This window comes from Moschus berezovskii, chromosome 10 (assembly GCF_049115385.1).
Source record: "Moschus berezovskii isolate FMDL1 chromosome 10, NW_MosBer_1.0, whole genome shotgun sequence".
NCBI lineage: Eukaryota > Metazoa > Chordata > Mammalia > Artiodactyla > Moschidae > Moschus > Moschus berezovskii.
In genome coordinates this window covers 50,291,592-50,311,889 of record NC_142469.1, presented here as the reverse complement: position 1 = coordinate 50,311,889, position 20,298 = coordinate 50,291,592, and the positions used below count along the sequence as shown (strand labels likewise).

General features: G+C 39.7%; 1 protein-coding gene across 1 annotated transcript in view; it reads right to left on the bottom strand.

The window, feature by feature from the left end:
• PREP (prolyl endopeptidase) overlaps positions 1-20,298 on the bottom strand; it is a 140,557-nt gene that overhangs the window by 74,206 nt on the left and 46,053 nt on the right. The window contains exon 7 of the mRNA XM_055432926.2: positions 10,835-10,940. Coding sequence (XP_055288901.1) covers positions 10,835-10,940 — 106 coding nt within the window. The remainder of the gene's footprint in view (positions 1-10,834; positions 10,941-20,298) is intronic.

Here is a 20,298-nt window from a genome sequence, read left to right as displayed (position 1 = left end):
CTGACAATAAAACATTTCCTGCTGTGAAACTTTTATTTCTCAAAGTAACTACCTTATGGTTTCTGACTGAAAAGGTCTTACAGCCATTGCAGTGGTATTTACTATGACCCTACTTTCCCCTGCCTGTAAAAAAGTCATTGAAACGTCCACCAAAGGCAAAACATAGCATAAATTTCCTTTAGTACCTCTGTACAGTCAGGTGAACCTGAAGATGTCATGTACTTGTTTTAAATAATCAAGCTCCAAACAGCGCTAAAATAATTTTTAAAAGTTTGTGGTCATTATCTGCCACCAATTTCTGAAACAGTGAGTTTAGTCATAAATGCACACAAGTCAGACTGAGGAATCTGGCTGGATTTATACAAATCCAACTATGATATGAAAAGCTGTTCAAAGCACAGGCTCACGTACTGTACTGAGCCACGTTTAAAACAAGGGCTCACGAAATCCTTTGGTTCTCTGGGAACCCATGCTCCTCAGGCTTTGACCACAAGATAATTCAAGAGAAATGGTATTCCAGTTGAACAATGGGACTCATTCCATTTTGCTATTCACAAGTTAAAACACTACTGACTTAAAAAAAAATGGAGTTACTTTAAAAAAAATGAGAGATGTGGCTAAACTCTCAAACCGTCTCACTTTTGCCCACCTCGTCTGAGGTATTTTTGTGTGTAAGTGGTTCTTCCCTTTGAAGTCAACAGAATTCGATTCCCAAACTTCTCTACACTGAAGCTGAAATTACTTTTTATAAATCTGTTTCTTGGTGGGGGAATGATTAGTTTACTGAGTGAAGGTGAGCTTAAAAATCTAAAACTTTCTCTAGAGCAATTCATTACTTGTACTTTTTTCTTTGAAAATCAGTGTTATTAAGTATATTCCATAGAAAATGTTTTATAAGCTCTCTCATAACAGGAGCTAAAAATGCACTTACATTGACAGAACACGGAGGCCTTGGCCTCTGACAACAGTTAACAAATGCAGAGCTGATACGGGTCATGCTCCAGGACTGAGGACAGCAGAAGGCTGCTGTTCTCTCTGGCCCGATGCCTTCATTCTGTCGCACCTGCCACACGGTGATGGCTAAAACATGGGCATGGAATCCAGCTGACCTGGGTCTGAATCTTTCAATGGCATCAGAAAAGCTAACTGGCCTCGCCCATCTCAGTTTCCTCCAGGTAACAACACAAGCTCCTTAGAGGCTGTTGAAAAGACAATGGGATATCTAGAACTTGGAACACAGGAAATGCTAAGAAAATACTCACTACCATCCCAATGCTGGTTATCACCCCAGCATTCCTCGAATGACAAAAATAAGCAGAATGTGGCTTCAGAACAGCACTATTTATTTGCTAACAGTGAACTTACAAACATCAAATTTCCATCTCTCAGGGCACACAGCCATTTTCCTAGGAAAACACCTTTATAATCCCTAATTTAAAAATTGGTAAAATTATTAATTTTGTCACTAGTACTTCATATTTTACTTCAAAATTAATGTTTTTTCTTCTTTCTTTTATACTGTCTTTTGATGCTTCAATTCTTTTGGGTTGCTGGCATTCCCACTCAGAAACACAAACTTATTTTCTGATAACTCCCTGTCTCTCACAGAAGCCCTCCTCCTTAGTCTGACTTTTTAATGCTCTGATGACTTTGCTCAACTTGAGACAACCCATTTGTTTCAAGTTCCTTGAATGTCTATCCCCCACCCCGACCCCCACCTTTCCTCTCCTCTTTCGAAAGATGGCCAGCCCCACCAGGCATGAACACAGGAGTCAAAATTGTCCCAGATACTCAGAAACAAGAGGTCATGTGCCTTGCATTGCAGAGATGGCTGAGTGGATAATTTAGGTGTCTGACAAACACTAAGCTTCCTCTGGTAACACTATGTTAGCATGTAGTGTAGACTGATTTCTAATACAGGAGAAAGCCAGTTTTCTTTACTGACATGAAAGCATTAAGATGAAGACATGGTGAGTGCTAAAAATTTTATCAATCTAAAATGATCAAACTTTCCGCAAACAAAAGGTAAAAAGCTGAGAGACAGGTTAGTAAAAGCCTGGATGAAGCTTAAGATAAGCTTCTATTTCCTTACAGAAATCAGCATGTCAGCATCACTCTTCTTTTCCTCCAAAGTTGTTGCTCCGTTGCTCAGTCAAGTCCAACTCTTTGCAACCCTATGGACTGCAGCACCCCAAGCTTCCCTGTCCTTCATTATCTCCCTGAGTTTGCTCAACCTGTCCATTGAGTTGGTGATGCCATCTCATCCTCTGTTGCCCCCTTTTCCTCCTGCCCTCAATCTTCCCAGCATCAGGGTCTTTTCTAATAAGTTGGCTCTTTGCATCAGGTGGCCAAAGTATTAGAGCTTCAGCATCAGTCCTTTCAATGACTATGCAGGGTTGATTTCCTTTAAGATTTACTGACTGGTTTGATCTCCCTGTTGTCCAAGAACTCTCAAGAGTCTTCTCCAGCACCACAATTCGAAAGCATCAATTTTTCAGAGCTCAGCCTTCTTTATGGTCCAATTCTCACAAATCAGAGTCTCATACATGACTATTGGAAAAACCATAGCTATGATGTCTCTGCTTTTTAACATGCTGTCTAGGTTTGTCACAGCTTTTCATCAAAGAAGCAAGCATCTTTTAATTTCATCCCTAAATGCTGTGTCATGAGCAAAGACCACTTCAGCTCCATTTTAAGGATGATGACACTGAAGCAGAATGGTGTTAAGTTACCAACAACAAAGATTTCAGACATTCAGAGTTCTCTGCACCTAACAATTACTTCTTGTGGATCCTATTTAAAAACTTCTTATATAGTTGTCCGTTTATTCACAATAGGGCCAAATGGTCTTCTGCTGCTGATTATCCTATAAAATAGGAGGGGAAAGTACCTGACCTGCTACAGAAAAAGAACCCAAAAGAAAGAGGAACAAACAAAAGACAGACAGCAGAGAGGAGTGAGAGGGGATTTAGAGTTTCCAAACCTCAGACAGGTCCTAACTCTGGGCCTGGACATGTGTGCTTGGTGACAGCACCGTTGATAAACCCTGACGCTGTGCACTGGCCATCTCGTGGCCTCCGTCCAACTGGCGGGGAGCACACATCCGGCAGGGACAGGCTGTCATCACTGCCATCACCCAGCACAGCGCCTGGCACAAAGTACAGCATAGATACAAGTCTGCTTCATAACTAAATATAACATTCACATAATCCTGTTTCAGACTGAGCCTTATATACATTTCTTGATAAGGTAAAGACAAGAGAAGTAACCAAATTTAAAAGAAGTTAGCAGTTTCTTCCACTTTCCCAATAAGAACATTTAGAAATACAATATACAAAGTTAAACATGTATAAAGGCATGTTGAAAATCATCTTTTGTATTTTTAGGGTATAAATTTTCATGAAAATATTTAGAAGTTCACTTATTGGCAAGAAAAAGGAAAACTCTGAGGTCTGACATTTAATTGTAATGCAGAAAATATGTGAATATTTACTCTAAATTTAGTCAATATGAAACAACTTTATGTATTCATAATATTTATAGCAAATTTAGGAAACAAAGTATATACATGCATAAATATATATTTATATATATTTCAAAAGAAATAGTAGTCTTGATTTAGAAAGGTACAGAAATAGAAGAAAATCCAGACACAAATCATACTCTTGGAAGGTTCCAGATGATTAATTTCAGCTACTCCACAGGCATGAATCACACTAAGAATTGCAGGGGTCAAGACTCAGCTGCCTTTTCCACTGCAGAACTAATAAAATGTCATGCTGCCTGATGTCCTAAGTGATACCTTGGTACCTCTATACTTTCAATTATAAACAAGAGAAGCAGAAACCGTCTGCTCGTATAATATACAGGAAAGGAGAGACACGGTCTATACTTTCTTTCATCATTCTCAGGATTTAATAGAAAACAAAAAAATTAATTCAAAAAAGTTAAACAGGCCAGAAGGGTAAAGATTACTCACAAGTAAATGAACAAGGTGGCTTCTCAAGCAGGGCCACCTGAGCACAGGATCTCTAAAGGGGCAAGTGAAGTTATCGGAGACAAGCTGGTACCCACCTACCATGAGTCTGTGTTAAAGAAAAGTTATCCAACACTTGTTAAAACAGTAATGAAGACTACTCAAGACTACTGCAGTAAGGGAGAGAGATCACACAGAACTCAAAGACAGCTGAAGGTTTATAGCCAGCGTGCAGAATGAGGGGATTGGTGGATTGAAAATTACTTAGAGAAGACATCAGGGTAGGGGGATTCTTGGTGAAGGCAGGTTAAGCACATGAGGGATAGCTGGGGGAAGAGGAATTGGATCTACACCAAGGGTACAGGACTGTCTTTAAACTGATTTAGCAGGATTCTCACTACAACTGGGGCTCTGCAGGCCCAGAAAGTTGAGTCAGGGGGACAAGGAACTAAGATGGAGGCCTAACTGAGAAGAGGCTCAGAGGAGCCTGACTCGAGTCTGGTCAAGGAGAGTCTCTATTGTTGTCAGGCACTGTTCGCGGTGCTGGGGACCCTATGGCGAGTGAGACAGACAAGGTCTTTAACCCTGTGCAGCTCAAAAGGAATCTCACACACAAGATTCTTGTATGGAGAGAAAAAAGAAACCAGAACAGGGGAAGGGGCAGAAGGGCCAGAAGCAGGAAAGGTATCACAAAAGCAGGAGGAAGCATGTTAACTCCTAGGGCAGAAGTGCCTCTTTCCCCAGAGAAAGCAGACAGCAACTTGGGACATGTCTCCAGTAGCCAGCGCAGAAGATGGTGCAATATTCCTTGGAGGGGGCCTGCTTAGCTATTTTGAACACTTGGAAAATTATAGAGACTTCTAAGGCTCAGACAAAAGGCCAAGTGCAGTTTCCATCCAGTGATGAGTGAAGTGTTCAGAAAAGTAAGGACAGGAGCAGCTACAGCATCAACTGCAATTCCTGTGAACAGCCATGGCCCACAGTTTGCAAGAAATGTGGTCAAGTAAAAACACTGCAAATGTAAATAGCCGAAGTGAGGTTCTCCAAAGAGAGGCAAGGGTAAAAGAAAGATCTTGCTCACAGAGTAGCACAGAGCGAGGTCAGCTAGTCCTTGAACAGAAAATCAAACTGGCATAAATGTAAATCATTCAGAGAACATACTTTTAACTCTAAAGATTCTAAGATTTTTTTCCATTCTATATTTATGTAGTGTGCATTCTCTTCTTCTGTGGTATTAAGCAGCCACTGGCCATTTTTTGGTGCTTCTCACTCCAAAACGCACACAGGCAGAAGGTTTTCTTGGAAAACAAAAATGACAGAAATGTTACAAAATAGCTTCCTCAGTGAAATTATTTAGTTCTCCAGACAGGATATTTAGTGATGCCCTAATAAATAAAGAATTAACGTATAGGGAAATGCTGGTAAATCTCCCTGCCTTAAAGGTAAACATCATTAAAATGGTAACAGAAAGGCCTGACTTTATCACAAGGGGTATCAATTCATGCAGTATAATATTGATGATTTCATAACACTGGATTTAGTTTTCTGTCACCAGCTATTCAGTTTAACTCACCTACTATTTCAGTTAACTAGCACATTTAGCATTTAACTTAAATATTATTCTTCCCCTTAGTTTAAACAGGGCAACAAAAATGTGGGAGCAGTAAGGGAACAGCATGAAAAAGATTCTGGGTGGCAGCCATGGTCCCCAACTGGGTATATGCACTCTGGAATTTTCAGTTATCAACCTGAAAAATTAAACATGTCCCCCATGAGAGGCACAGCTCTTCGTGTTTTCTTCCATATAAAGACTCTGCTGATTATGAATCGGGTTTTACATAAAATAATACCAAGATCTGTGTTTAGAGCAGCTTTGATATAGGTATCACTTCAGTTCAGTTCTGTTCAGTCGCTCAGTCGTGTCCGACTCTTTGCGATCCCATGAATCACAGCACGCCAGGCCTCCCTGTCCATCACCGACTCCTGGAGTTCACTCAAACTCATGTCCATCAAGTCAGTGATGCCATCCAGCCATCTCATTCTCTGTCGTCTCCTTCTCCTCCTGCCCCCAATCCCTCCCAGCATCAGACTCTTTTCCAGTGAGTCAACTCGTCGCATGAGGTGGCCAAAGTATTGGAGTTTCAGCTTCAACATCAGTCCTTCCAATGAACACCCAGGATTGATCTCCTTTAGAATGGACTGGTTGGATCTCCTTGCAGTCCAAGGGACTCTCAAGAGTCTTCTCCAACACCACAGTTCAAAAACATCAATTCTTCGGCGATCAGCTTTCTTCACAGTCCAACTGTCACATCCATACATGACCACGGGAAAAACCATAGCCTTGACTAGACGGACCTTGGTTGGCAAAGTAATGTCTCTGCTTTTTAATATGCTGTCTAGGTTGGTCATAACTTTCCTTCCAAGGAGTAAGCGTCTTTTAATTTCATGGCTGCAATCAGCATCTGCAGTGATTTTGGAGCCCAAAAAATAAAGTCTGACACTGTTTCCACTGTTTCTCCATCTATTTCCCATGAAGTGATGGGACCAGATGCCATGATCTTAGTTCTCTGAATGTTGAGCTTCAAGCCAACTTTTATTGCTAAGTAGGTATCACTAAGTAGGTGCCACTGCCTCATTTGTAGTTGTGCAAATATGAAGAGATAAAGGATAACTTTCCCAGGGTCACTAATCATTTAGTGGTAGAGTTGAGATTTTAAAGTCTTATTGTCTCAATATACCCAACTGTCATGAAGAGGAATTATTTTTAAAAATTTAACAATCACAATATCAATCTTCTATGTCTCTCCTGTTATAAACCAAATACACTCAGTGTCTTCAACAGTTAGACTCACCCACAGTACTTGTTTTTTCTAACCGGTCATAATCATGTAATTGGGCATGTGTGCTTAGTCACTCAGATGTGTCTGACTGCTTACAATCCCATGGACTGTAGCCTGCCAGGTTCCTCTCTCCGCGGGATTTTCCCAGGCAAGAATACTGCATTGGGTAGCCTCCTACTCCGGGGGATCTTCCCGATCCAGGAATCGAACCTGTGCCTCGTGCATTGGCAGGCAGATTCTTTATCGCTGAGCCACGTAGAAAGCCCCAATCATATAATTAACTCATAATAAATCAGCAGTCAATTAAAAAAAACACATACACACACTACTACCCCCCCAACCACACACATACACAAAGATCTTTCTAATCCTGACCTACACAGTTAATTGACTTTTGAACCCAAGAGTGGGAACTGATTTCCAGTTCATTTTCTTAGTACTGATCAATCACTGCAACTGTGAGAGCTTTCAGAATCCTAGGACTGCCATTCAAAAGAACTCCTCTGAGGCTTATGTTATTCATAGGTTTAATGCTAGTAAAGTAATTAAAAAAAAAAAATGACAGGCCCAGAACCATACCCAGAATTTAGCAGCTATCACTGGAGAACACTCTACAAATTGCTCCCAGTCCATCTGTGTGCAACTCAACAGCTTAAAATCCATCGATGTTATTCATGTACACTGTGTTTTCTTGTCTACAGGATATTCTATACTTTTGAATCAATGAATTCCACACACCGGTCAGTTCAGTATTCTCATTTTTAAAAACAGTATCAGGTTATTGTAAGACTTGTTTGCTCTATTCCTTTCCATGTGGTTTTCCATGAGCTCACTGGGAAAGCCTTTTTGATACATCCACTTGTCTAAACTGATGTATTGAGTTAACTGATCAAACACTAATCTAGGTGTTTCTAACTTTATAGACATGATTAAAGTTGGAGAAGACTCTTGAGAGTCCCTTATACTGCAAGGAGATCCAACCAGTCCATTCTAAAGGTGATCAATCCTGGGTGTTCATTGGAGGGACTGATGCTGAAGCTGAAACTGCAATACTTTGGCCACCTCATGCGACGAGTTGACTCACTGGAAAAGACTCTGATGCTGGGAAAGGTTGGGGGCGGGAGGAGAAGGGGACGACGGAGAATGAGATGGCTGGATGGCATCACCGACTCTGTGGACATGAGTTTGAGTGTACTCCGGGAGTTGGTGATGGACAGGGAGGCCTGGCGTGCTGTAATTCATGGGGTCGCGGAGAGTCGGACACGACTGAGCGACTGAACTGAACTGAACTGAAAGACCATAATCAGTTGACTTTAAGTAAAGGAGATTATCCTAGACAGTCTGGGCAGGCCTGAGCCTTTCAGCAGAGAAGAGGCTTCCCTTAACAAGAAGAAATTCCACTTGTGGATGGTAGCTTCAGCCTATGCCTGAGACTTCCAGCCTGTCCCTCCTGATGGCCTGCCCTACTGGTTTCAGACTTTCCTAACCAGCCAGGCCCCTAACCATGTAAGCCAATTCCTTGCAATACATCTCTTAATATATATCTCCTACTGGTTCTGCTGCTCTTGTTAAACCTTGACAGATACATTCACTAACCATCAATATTTCACAAATATAAAACACCTAGCAATAACTTTGGTAAGAAATATGTAGTTTCCTATATAACTCCGAGGTACAGTCCCAAATAAATGTGAAGATTTACACGTAGTCCTAGTCAAACATATAGCTGGGTTTTGTTCAGATCAAGGCAAAATAAAGTTCCTTTAGAAGAATTTTTTTTTTAAAAGAGAACAATTTGGAAAACAATAATTGCTAAATTTACTGAGTGATTACTCTGTGCTGAGTTTTTCACCTAAGCTACATAAAAATCACCTAGAAAACAAAGACAATGGTCTCATAAGTCAAGGAAAAATCAAGTTAGGTAGGGAGGCCAGGACCTGGCATATTCTCTAAGTATCTTCCAACCTGAACAGAGCCTTCAGGATTTTTTAAATGCTTCCCTCTTTAATTGCCCATGCTTATTCATGGCTGCAAGGACTAGAATCTTCTTTATGAGGGCCCAGTGCACCTCTACGCTTCCTTCTTCCTAGAATCCCAATCTCTGTGTATCACACCCTCCTCATTAATTTCTCATAAATGCTGAAAACATGGGGCAGAGAGAGGTAGTGGGAAAAAAAACGGTAAGGACCCTAAGCAGTCAGGAAGAAAACAGAGGTACTGGCACTTGCTAAGTCTCATTCAAAGTAGTACCGTTCACTATGAAAGTGGACACAGAAATAGTTCAGAGTCGAAAGTGTGGATGAAATTTTTTCTCTGCATTTGGAGTCAATTAAGCAATTTGTGTATCTTTTAATAACAGGCCTACTAATAATTTAAAGATATAATGGAATAATAAATAGAAAATGAAATCAGTGCTCTCTGGAGGAAGACACTATAACTGACATTTTTGATAAACTGGAGAAAGGCAAAGTCCCTTCCACCATCCTACGCCAAAGCAGGAAACAGTAGGCAGCACAGTAATATCTGTCAGCTTGTCTAAGATTTGACCTTCCATGCTCAGCTCTGTGCAGAGCTAGACTTGCAACTCAGGTGAGTGATTCTTGAGTGGTACTGTGCATCTTTCAGAGAATGTGAAAACCAAGGTGGATGTAGTATTCATGAGATCAAAATGGATGTATCTTTTTGTTTTATGGATCTTGCTCAAAGAAGTTTAAAAATGATGCAGTACCCGATTAATAATATAAAATGGTATATATTTTCTGATCATAACATAATATAGATAAAATACTAACAATGAGGGAATCTAATCAACAATCAGACATGAGTACATTATTGTATATTTTAAACATTTGTGTCAACTATCTCTGAAATATGGGGCTTCCTATGTGGCACTAGAGATAAAGAGTTCATCTGCCTATACAGGAGACGCAAGAGAAGTGGATTCAATTGCTAGGTTAGGAAGATCCCCTCGAGTAGGAAATAGCAACCCATTCCAGTATTCTTGCCTGGAGATTCCCACTGACAGAGGAGCTTGGTAGGCTATAGCCCATAAGGTCACAAAGAGTTGTAAACAACTGAGAGACTGAACATACACATCTCTAAAATGTATTTATTTCATATTAACCAGAATATGTGGTAACTGTGCCATTATCTGGGTGCTAAGGGCTTCCCCAGTGGCTCAGTGGTAAAAATTCTGCCTGCAATGCAGGAAGACACAGGTTCGATTCTTGGGTTGGGAAGATCCCCTGGAGGAGGGTATAGCAACCCACTCCAGTATTCTTCCCTGGAAAATATCACGGTCAGAGGAGCCTGGCAGGCTAAAGTCCACGGGGTCCCAAAGAGTTGGACAGGATTGACGCAACTAAGCATGAGCTCAAGCACTGGGTGCTAATATCCCTGATAGTTTTTGGGTCTGGGAATTCTCAGCACAGTAAATAGTGCTGTTGACAAGCTTAATGCTTGATGATGGTGCTGATGTGATATAAATGTTGGAGGAAAACAACATTTAAAATAAGCCATCTCCAGAATTTGCAACTGGCTGGTCCTATCTCGATACCTACAGTTTCAGGAAGCAAGTCAAGCTAATACTGCACGTGTGTCCAGTACTGAGAAGCTGTCTTATGATCACATATTAGCCTGATAAATTGTCACTGGTGTCCGATCTCTTTCCCATGACAGTCTGCACCATTACATCTAGGCAGTAATAATACTTTGCAGATCAAAGGGCCAGCTTCTCCTGAACACTCTTCATCTGCAATATAGACAGGATACTTTCACACAGAGAAACATACAAAAAAATATGGTTAGCCTCGATCTACAGAAAAAATGCTAAAGCCAACAAGAGCTTCATTCAATTTTTTTTCATTTTAAGGAATAATATCAATAGAAAAGATCATAAGACCTGAGATGACGTGATTAAATGGAAGAAGGTTTCTTGGGAAATCAATTAGAAGACCAACATAATTGCTTTTTAATGGGGCTCTCTGGAATAATCATCTGTGTTTGAAAGACAGCTTACCAGTGATGCCGTTGGGCTCCTGTTGGAGGTCACAGTACCAGAGTCGGTTTACAGGATCACATCCCTCCCTTATCGACAATAAGACGTAGCGACCATCGTCAGATAACTACAAAGGAAACAAAAACAGCACAGGGAACTTAGTAGAATATATATTTTGTGAGAACACTGTTACACATTAAGTTAAAAAATTCACTGGTATATCTTTACTGTAAACTTATGACTGGATAAGAAAGTTAGAAAAAAAGATAACATCAATTTTAACTTATTGCAGTTAATCACTTTATTTTAACAAAACATAGTGAAATATTTAAGTTGAAAATATCAGTATATAAAACTGAATGTCACGACTCAAAATGACTTTTACTTAGCACCTATTCTTTATAGTCAATAACACTGTAACAATTTTGTATGGTGACAGATGGTTATGGGACTTGCCATAGTGATCACTTATTGTAATATATTTGATTGTTGGATCACTATGTCATACACCTAAAACTAATGTAATATTCTATGCCAGTTGTGCTTTTTTAAAAGTTTAAAAAAATAAAGTCTATTCTTTAACTGAAAAATATATGCAATCTGTCATTCTGAATATTAATATCCTAAATTTGAATTTTTTTCATGAGTTACACATTTTAAAAGCTGTACTAAATACGTAAGAATTAGCAAAATGTGTATGAATGCACAAAAGTTCATTTGTGGTTCATAATGTTCACGTTAACAAGTTTCTATTGAACAAATGAACAACTTTTTACATGGATCTTTAGTCCTCTATACACAAGGCAGCAAAAATAAAAGGCTGTACTTCAGCAGCTATCTTTTACAATACTAAACAGAAGAATCTTACGTAGCAAAAAGAATCTTGATAAATACTAATGCAACAAATAACAGTTCTGAGTTGTCAAAATTGATACAAGTAGTATCAGACTATATCCTTTTGCAACTAATTTTTTCATTCAATATTTTAAAAATTAATCTATGATGATACATGTATATTTGCTTCACTGGTTTTAACTGAGGTAAAACATTCCACTCTAGGAAAACACTACAATTGATTCATCTTCCTACCACATGAGCATTTAGATTATTTCCATTTTCTTCATTTGAGGTTTTCATCCTTCTTACGAGCAACACTTGTGCCTTCATATACAAGTTTCCTGGGGTACATACAAGTAAAACTGCTCAGTGATACAATATGCACATATTCTACTTCACCAGATGTTGCCAAATTATCTTCCTAAGTGATTTTACAGACTTACATATCAGATATTTTCCATATCCTATTCTGAAGGTGAATAAGTATGCCATCTTCGCTAGACCATGGTACCTAGATATTTGGTCAAACATTATTCTAGATGTTTCTGTGAAAGTGTTTTTCTGAATGAGGTTGACATTTAAACTGGTGGACTCTGAGTACAGTTTATTACCCTCCATAATGTGATGCACCTCAACCAATTAGTTAAAGGCCTTAGCAGAAAAGCCTGACCTCCCCCAGCCAGCAGGAATTCTGCCAACAGGTGGCCTCTGGATTCTGAACTGAAACTTTCCTGGGTTTCCAGCCTGCCAGCCTACCCGGTAGATTTTGGAAGTGTCAAGCCTCCATAATCATGTTAGCCAATTCATTAAAAAAAATTTCTCTGTCTCTGCATATATATTGTGTGCTCAGCTGTGTCCAACTCTTTGCAAGCCTATGGACTTCAGCCTGCCAGGCTCCTCTGTCCATGGGATTTTCCCAGCAAGAATACTGGAGAGGGTTGCCATGCTCTTCTCCAGGGGATCTTCCCGACCCAGGGACTGAACCCGTATTTCCTGAGCTGCAGGCAGATTCTTCACCACTGAGCCACTGGTGAAGCCCCTATATATAATAATATACAAACCAACATGATATCTGTATATCTTATATATATATAATACATATTATAATATATAATTATATTGTATGTTAATATATGTTACATGTTAAATATATATATAATTATATATTATATGTATATAAGATATATCAAATATCTTGTTCTGTTTCTCTGGAGAACTCTAACTAATGCACTTACCAACAATGGCTATCCTTTCATTTATTCATAAAATAAATATTTGCTATGACCAACCTATATAGCATATTAAAAAGCAGAGACATTACTTTGCCAACCAAGGTCTGTCTAGTCAAGGCTATGGTTTTTCCCGTGGTCATGTATGGATGTGAGAGTTGGACTGTGAAGAAAGCTGATCGCCGAAGAATTGATGCTTTTGAACTGTGGTGCTGGAGAAGACTCTTGAGAGTCCCTTGGACTGCAAGGAGATCCAGCCAGTCCATTCTAAAGGAGATCAGTCCTGGGTGTTCATTGGAAGGACTGATGCTAAAGCTGAAACTCCAATACTTTGGCCACCTCATGCGAAGAGGTGACTCACTGGAAAAGACTCTGATGCTGGGAGGGATTGGGGGCAGGAGGAGAAGGGGATGACAGAGAATGAGATGGCTGGATGGCATCACCGACTCGATGGACATGAGTTTGAGTGAACTCCGGGAGTTGGTGATAGACAGGGAGGCCTGGTGTGTTGTGATTCATGGGGTCGCAAAGAGTCGGACATGACTGAGCGACTGAACAGAACTGAACTGAAGCAGCTATTATGCGCAAGACATTTTCCTAAGTGCTAAAGATAAACTGGAGCTTCCCAGGTGGCGCAACTGGTAAAGAAGCTGCTTGCCAATGCAGAAGACACAGGAGATGCGGGTTCGATCTCTGGGTTGGGAAGATCCCCTGGAGGAGAGCATGACTAACCACACCAGAAATCCCATGGACAGAAGGAGCCTTGAGGGCTATAGTCCATGGGGTTGCAAAAGAGTTGGACATGACTTAGCCACTAAACAACAACAACAATGCAGTGTATTATAAAATGGTAAATGTCACACAGAACATATGAACAGGCCTGGGAAGGAAGGCAGGGTGTGTAAGGAGGGACTGTAGTTTTAAACATGGCAGTCAAGGTAGGCTTCTTCATGGAAAGAAGATGTCTTTCCACTGTCTTCTGACTGTCACTGTTTCAGATGAAGTCATTCCTTATGTTTTTCTCCCTATGTATAATGTGCTTTCATATCTGGCTGCTTTTAAGATTTTCTTTGGTTTTCTGCAAATTGATAATAATTTGCTTTAACTGGAGTCACCTCCTTCAGATTTGTTGAGCTTCTTGAATATATGGATTTGTCTATTTTATCAAATTCATTAACATTTTTGGCTGCTTTTTCCTCATATAATTTTTGTATCCCCTCACCCCTACACTAAAACTTCAAATACATCATGTTAGGTCACCTAGTATAGTTCTACAGTTGAATAAGACGGTGTTTGTTTTTGTTTCAATTTTTTTTTCCTCTCCATGGCTTGGCTTCAACATACTGTCTTCAAATTCACTGATATTTTCTTTTATAGTATTCTAATCTGTTATTAAGCCCATGTAGAGAATTTTTTGATTCAGATAATTTATTTTTCACTTCTAGAAAAATACTTGCTTATTTTTATATTTTCTGCTTCTTTGTTCATTTACATTAACATTTGCTAAAATCCTTTTAAATTTATTTTCATAATTGCTTTTGAAAAGTCCATATCTGTTAATTCTACTACTGTCATTTCTAGATCTGTTTTATTAACAGAGAAGTTCTCCTGGTTATAAGTCACATTTTCTTGCTTCTTTACACATCGAGTAATTTTTTAAAGTTGGACTTTGAACATTCTGAATGCCATCTGGATTTTTTGGGGGGTGGGTCCTTCTTTTAAAAGTTTTGAGGCTGTTCATTTTATAGATCAGCTTAATCCATTCAAGGCTTATTTTCAAGCTTTGCTGGGGCAAGTCTCCAGTCATACTGCAAAAGCATGAATGGCCAATCTGGGGTTTTTGCTGAATACCCTGGTTGTTCACAAGTCCTTTCCACTTTAACTAGTTAGAATGTGAAAATCTCCCACTTGTTAAACCTCTAGTAGTTGTTAGCTTTGGAGAAGGCAATGGCAAGCCACTCCAGTACTCTTGCCTAGAAAATCCCATGGATGGAGGAGCCTGGTAGGCTGCAGTCCGTGGGGTCGCTAAGGGTCGGACACGACTAAGCGACTTCACTTTTCACTTTCACACATTGGAGAAGGAAATGGCAACCCACTCCAGTGTTCTTGCCTGGAGAATCCCAGGGACGGGGGAGCCTGGTGGGCCTCCGTCTGTGGGGTCACACAGAGTCGGACACGACTGAAGTGACTTAGCAGCAGCAGTTGTTAGCTTACAAGTTCCTGGTGGTTGTTCACAGCTTGAGTCATGGAGCCTCAGTCTATGCATGTATGGCTTAACAGTCAGTCTGAGATTCAGGGGGACACCAAGAAGATTCCCAGGACTCTTAATGGGTGGTTCCCCTCCTTTGGTTTTGTGCCTGCAAGTTCCAGTGGCCTCACTCTTCCTGAATTCGGATCTTTGGATCCCTAGTCCAGCCAGGCTGCAATAAATATCCTGGGGGTTCTTCTTCCTTATGCCAGAATCAGAAAATTCCTCCAGGCAGAAACCGGGGGCAATCATAGGAGAACATCTCTCTCACAGACTACAGTCCTATGATACCTGTAGATCAATATCTTCAGCAGATGTTTTTCCATTTTGTATAGTTTTCTACCTGTTTATGGTAGCAGGGCTAGCCCAGTACCAGTTACACTTATAGCCAGAAGCAAAAACTTGTCATTATGTTTTTATTTAACTCATTTTTAATTCTTTATTGGATACATTTTTAGGGTATATTATCATATGTTTAAAATACATAGATGTAAAAATTAAGAATGTGTAACTGAGGACTAATTAAGAAGAAAATATTTACGATTCATAAAAAAACCTAATAATGACATAGTTTTTATCTTATTACACAGTAGGATAATTTAGGGTTTTACTTACTAGCAGCATCAAGCTTTTAAACTTGGAGGAATTAGATTCTAACTCTCTGGAAAAGTCCATCCACTTTCTATCAGCAGGTTTGTATACCAAGTGTATGTCAATTAGGTCTCTTCTGCATTTATAAATTAATCAAAATAGCTATGTGTGTCTAAAACATCCGGCATTTTTAAGCACACTGTATGTTAAACATCTTTTTCTCAGGAAGAAAAAAAAAAAACTGTTTTAAAGCACAGAGGCAATCGGTACTCATAAAACCGAAGTGGGATTCCAAGTAAGTACAGTTTGATAAAAGATTCTAGAAAACCATTTAATGTGGCTGTTCTTTCTTTGTGACATTTTGTCTAAGTTCTGAAGTAGTCTCCTTTCCAAGAAACTGAATCACATTTTCCTGTATGAGTTTCGGTCACAAGCTACACAAGAGGCCAAACGACTCAGGTACACTCTCTCCATCTCTTCTAGGCTTCTTACAGTATTTTCAAAGGTCACCAAATAGTTCTGGAGAAACTGCATATACATTTATGATTTCCATGAATTCTTTTCTCATCCATCCTCGTCTCCATCCTTCATCCAAATTAGTCATTATGTTTTAAGTGGGTTTCTTGAAAATAAATATCTGAGTTGACTGAGTTGAAAACTCAACCTAAGAACCTGTATTTTGTCTAATTGTTATTGCTTCCACATCTTACTTTTAACATTCTAGTTAACTTGCTTTTCCCTTCTCATTTCCTTTTTATACTGTATTAATATAAACTTTTAATTAAGATAAACTTCATAAACTCTTCCCCTTCATTGACTGCTCTGTGAGTTAAATACTCGTTTCTAGTCTTTTATACATTTTCCTTAAGTTTTTCATATACATAGCCAATAAACCAGTGTCCAGAAATTCAGTTTCACCTTATTTTTAAACTGTCCTATATTATTAAGAATATCATTAGCAACATCACAATTGTCACTTTATTAAACATAATGGAAAGCAGCCTCATTAATAATACTTCATACTTTTGTTCTCTTGTCCTTTAAACAAAGACGGACTCTTAACAGCTTAGTGCTTAGAGTCATGCTACATCAATCATAAATGATGGCTAATTCAGCGGCAGTGATTCAGCCAACAGAATGACAGAGCAGTAAAACTCACTGCAAGAACCACACCAAACCTTTGATGACAGCTGTCTCAAGCACATCTAATGAGTTTTTTTCGGTATTTCTGGCTGCACTAAATGGCTGCAGCAGTTTATATTTAATCTAAGGCAGGAAGTTCCAAGGGAACTGCTGTTGGGATACCAATTAAGTCAGTCTCTCTTCCTTACAATTCAGATATTTCATAGCCACTAAACAAATATGCTCAACTGCAAACAACTCTGAATTTTCAAATGCTCAAGCCTTTACAAGTCATTGTTGCCCCCAAAATATATACATTAGGAAATACCTTCTTACACCAAAATGTAATCAGTAACAATGCATATTCAACCACTGCCTCACGTTCAGACCATCTCAAGCCAGTTTAAAAACCGAATTTTGGGAATCACTGGGAGAGGAAGACAAAAATACTGTTGATTGAGGAGGAGATCTTAAACCTCAAGAGCAGAAAGTGAATTTGCTGAAATCCAGATAAAAGGAAAACAGAAAAGCAGGAGAGCCAAGGGTCCCATCAGGCCTTCATGAACAGTATAAACTCCAGTTCAGAAAGCACTGTTTTTCTTTAAACAATATGACATCAGAAGAAAAACCAAGTTCTCTAGAATCAGTTAATCTCATTCAAAACCACTGACTTTTTGCAACAGGGGTGCAACAATGCTAGCCTGACCGATTATGAAATATGTAATTCTTAAGTCACAACTTCCTTTCACTTTATGTCCATCCATACAATTTTAAGCAAATTTTCCTTAAGTAAAAATGATTTTATTTCATGAAAATCTGTCTTTTATATAAATAAATTTTAACAAAAACAAAATTCTAAAAACTATTTTAAATAAAATATTTACATTTGTTGATACTAAGTCCACTGATTATATTTCAAACAACACCAACAGGATGAAAGCTAAAACTCTTTACCATTCTTACTACTGACAATTCTTTTTAAAAAAGTGTATTTCCCTTTAGACACAAGTTACCTTGACAATCTAATTGTATAATGTCATTTGTTGAATTACACTTACAGTACTGATTAAATATCTTTAGAAAATGCTAATTAAGAAAGACAGGAATGATATCTATTGATATGATTAATATCTAATAATATCCATTGATAAAAGTATCTGGAACAAGAAAAATTAAAATGTATAAAGAATGTGGTATTCACACAAAGTGTGTTGGTCATTCAATTATATCCAACTCTTTGTGATCCCATGGACTGCAGCCCACCAGGCTCCTCTGTCCATGGAATTCTCCAGGCAAGAATAACTGGAGTGTGTTGCCATTTCCTTCTCCAGGGGATCTTCCCGACCTAGGGTTGAACCTAGGTCTCCCACACTGCAGGCAGATTCTTTACCATCGAAGCCACTAAGGCAGGCTACAAAATATTTGGCAATCTGCTGGTAATTAGCTATTCATTATCCATAACCAGATGACCTCGACAGATAAAAAAACAAAGCCAAAAGCCATCCTCCCTTGCGCTGGGGTAGATGAGGTTGAAGATAAAACTGTCACAAATGGTGGCTGGTTTTAACAGGAGAATCCGCTGCCAGGCAACCTTCCATCTCCTTTACCGAAGACACAATTTAACATGTGCCAGCAAACACAGGCATCTACTATTTAGGGGAGTCAGAGCTGAGGCTGTTTATTCAAGCAACATTTACTGAGAGTCTCCTGCAGCTGAGCCAGGCTCTAGAACACACAGATCAGAGCAGGACAGGGCTTTGAGATCGAGGGCTCAGGTGGGAAAGTCAGACACACACATTCATGCACAGATATAAAGTAATACTCTAAACGTTAATACTGAGAAATCTAACAGGGAGGGGCGCTGGAAAGAAGAGTGAGATCGGAAAAGGTCTAGGGGAAGGAATGGTCTCTAACAAGTTCTTTAAAGAGAAGCAGAATTCCTCTAAAAATGGTTGCTTGGCTTTTTCCATTTTCACAACTGCTATGATGGCATAGTACCTGGTTCAGAGAGCTACACCTAACATACTCATTCTTAAGTACACACCTCAAGGACAGCAGCATTTGTAGTGGAAGTGGCAGTCTGCTGAAGCACTCGTTCCCCTAGCTGCGTGAGGGGTGCTGGGAGCAGACAGCACTCAGCTGAGAACCTCAGGGCCTTGTCCTCCCAAGGACATATTCTTTTGGGCTCATCCTACATGCAGAGGTACAAAAGCCCAAATCCCTCACTCCTAGTTAGGCAAATGCTGAAGGGCTAATAACCTAGCTCAAAGGAGCTCCCTGTAGGATGGGCTGAAGCCCTTGTCACGACTTACTCAACTTCTCCCCCTTCTACCTTCACTCCCCACCATCAGTCAGTTCAATCACTCAGTCGTGTCCAACTCTTGGCAACCTCAGGGACTGCAGCACGCCAGGCTTCTCTGTCCCCAGCATAGGCAGATGTTTTAAAAGCACTCCCACTAAACCTGACCTGTGACACCATGTAAGGCATCATTTCACCTGGTTTCTCATCTTAACATATTTTATACTATTCAAAGGAAACCTTCTAAAATGATGGCTTCTGATTTTGAAGAGGGACACCCAATCAATAATAGCTGCCATGTGTATTTCCAGTTATCAAAAGGAAGGACAAAAAACATGGGGTTATCAGACTTTAGACTTTCATTAAAGAAGCCACATTAATTCACTGAGAAAATTTAACTGTGTGTTCAGTTCAGTTCAGTCGCTCAGTCGTGTCCGACTCTCCGCGACCCAATGAATCACAGCACGCCAGGCCTCCCTGTCCATCACCAACTCCCGGAGTTCACTCAAACTCATGTCCACAGAGTCGGTGATGCCATCCAGCCATCTCATTCTCGGTCGTCCCTTGCTCCTCCCGCCCCCAACCTTTCCCAGCATCAGAGTCTTTTCCAGTGAGTCAACTCGTCGCATGAGGTGGCCAAAGTATTGCAGTTTTAGCTTTAGCATCAGTCCCTCCAATGAACACCCAGGATCAATCTCCCTTAGAATGGACTGGTTGGATCTCCTTGCAGTCCAAGGGACTCTCAAGAGTCTTCTCCAACACCACAGTTCAAAAGCATCAATTCTTCGGCGATCAGCTTTCTTCACAGTCCAACTCTCACATCCATACATGACCACGGGAAAAACCATAGCCTTGACTAGACGGACCTTTGTTGGCAAAGTAATGTCTCTGCTTTTTAATATACTATCAAGGTTGGTCATAACTTTCCTTCCAAGGAGTAAACGTCTTTTAATTTCCTGGATGCAATCAGCATCTGCAGTGATTTGTACTGTGGTATTAAGCCTCACTGAGACAGTAATATTTACCAAGGAAACCTTTGACAGACATCACGCAAACTATTCAATGGCGCATGTATTTTATACTTTATTCTGTTAGATTCACATGCGCTGTTCCAGCACACACATGACTCAGCACATTAGGGAATACAATCCCTACAGTC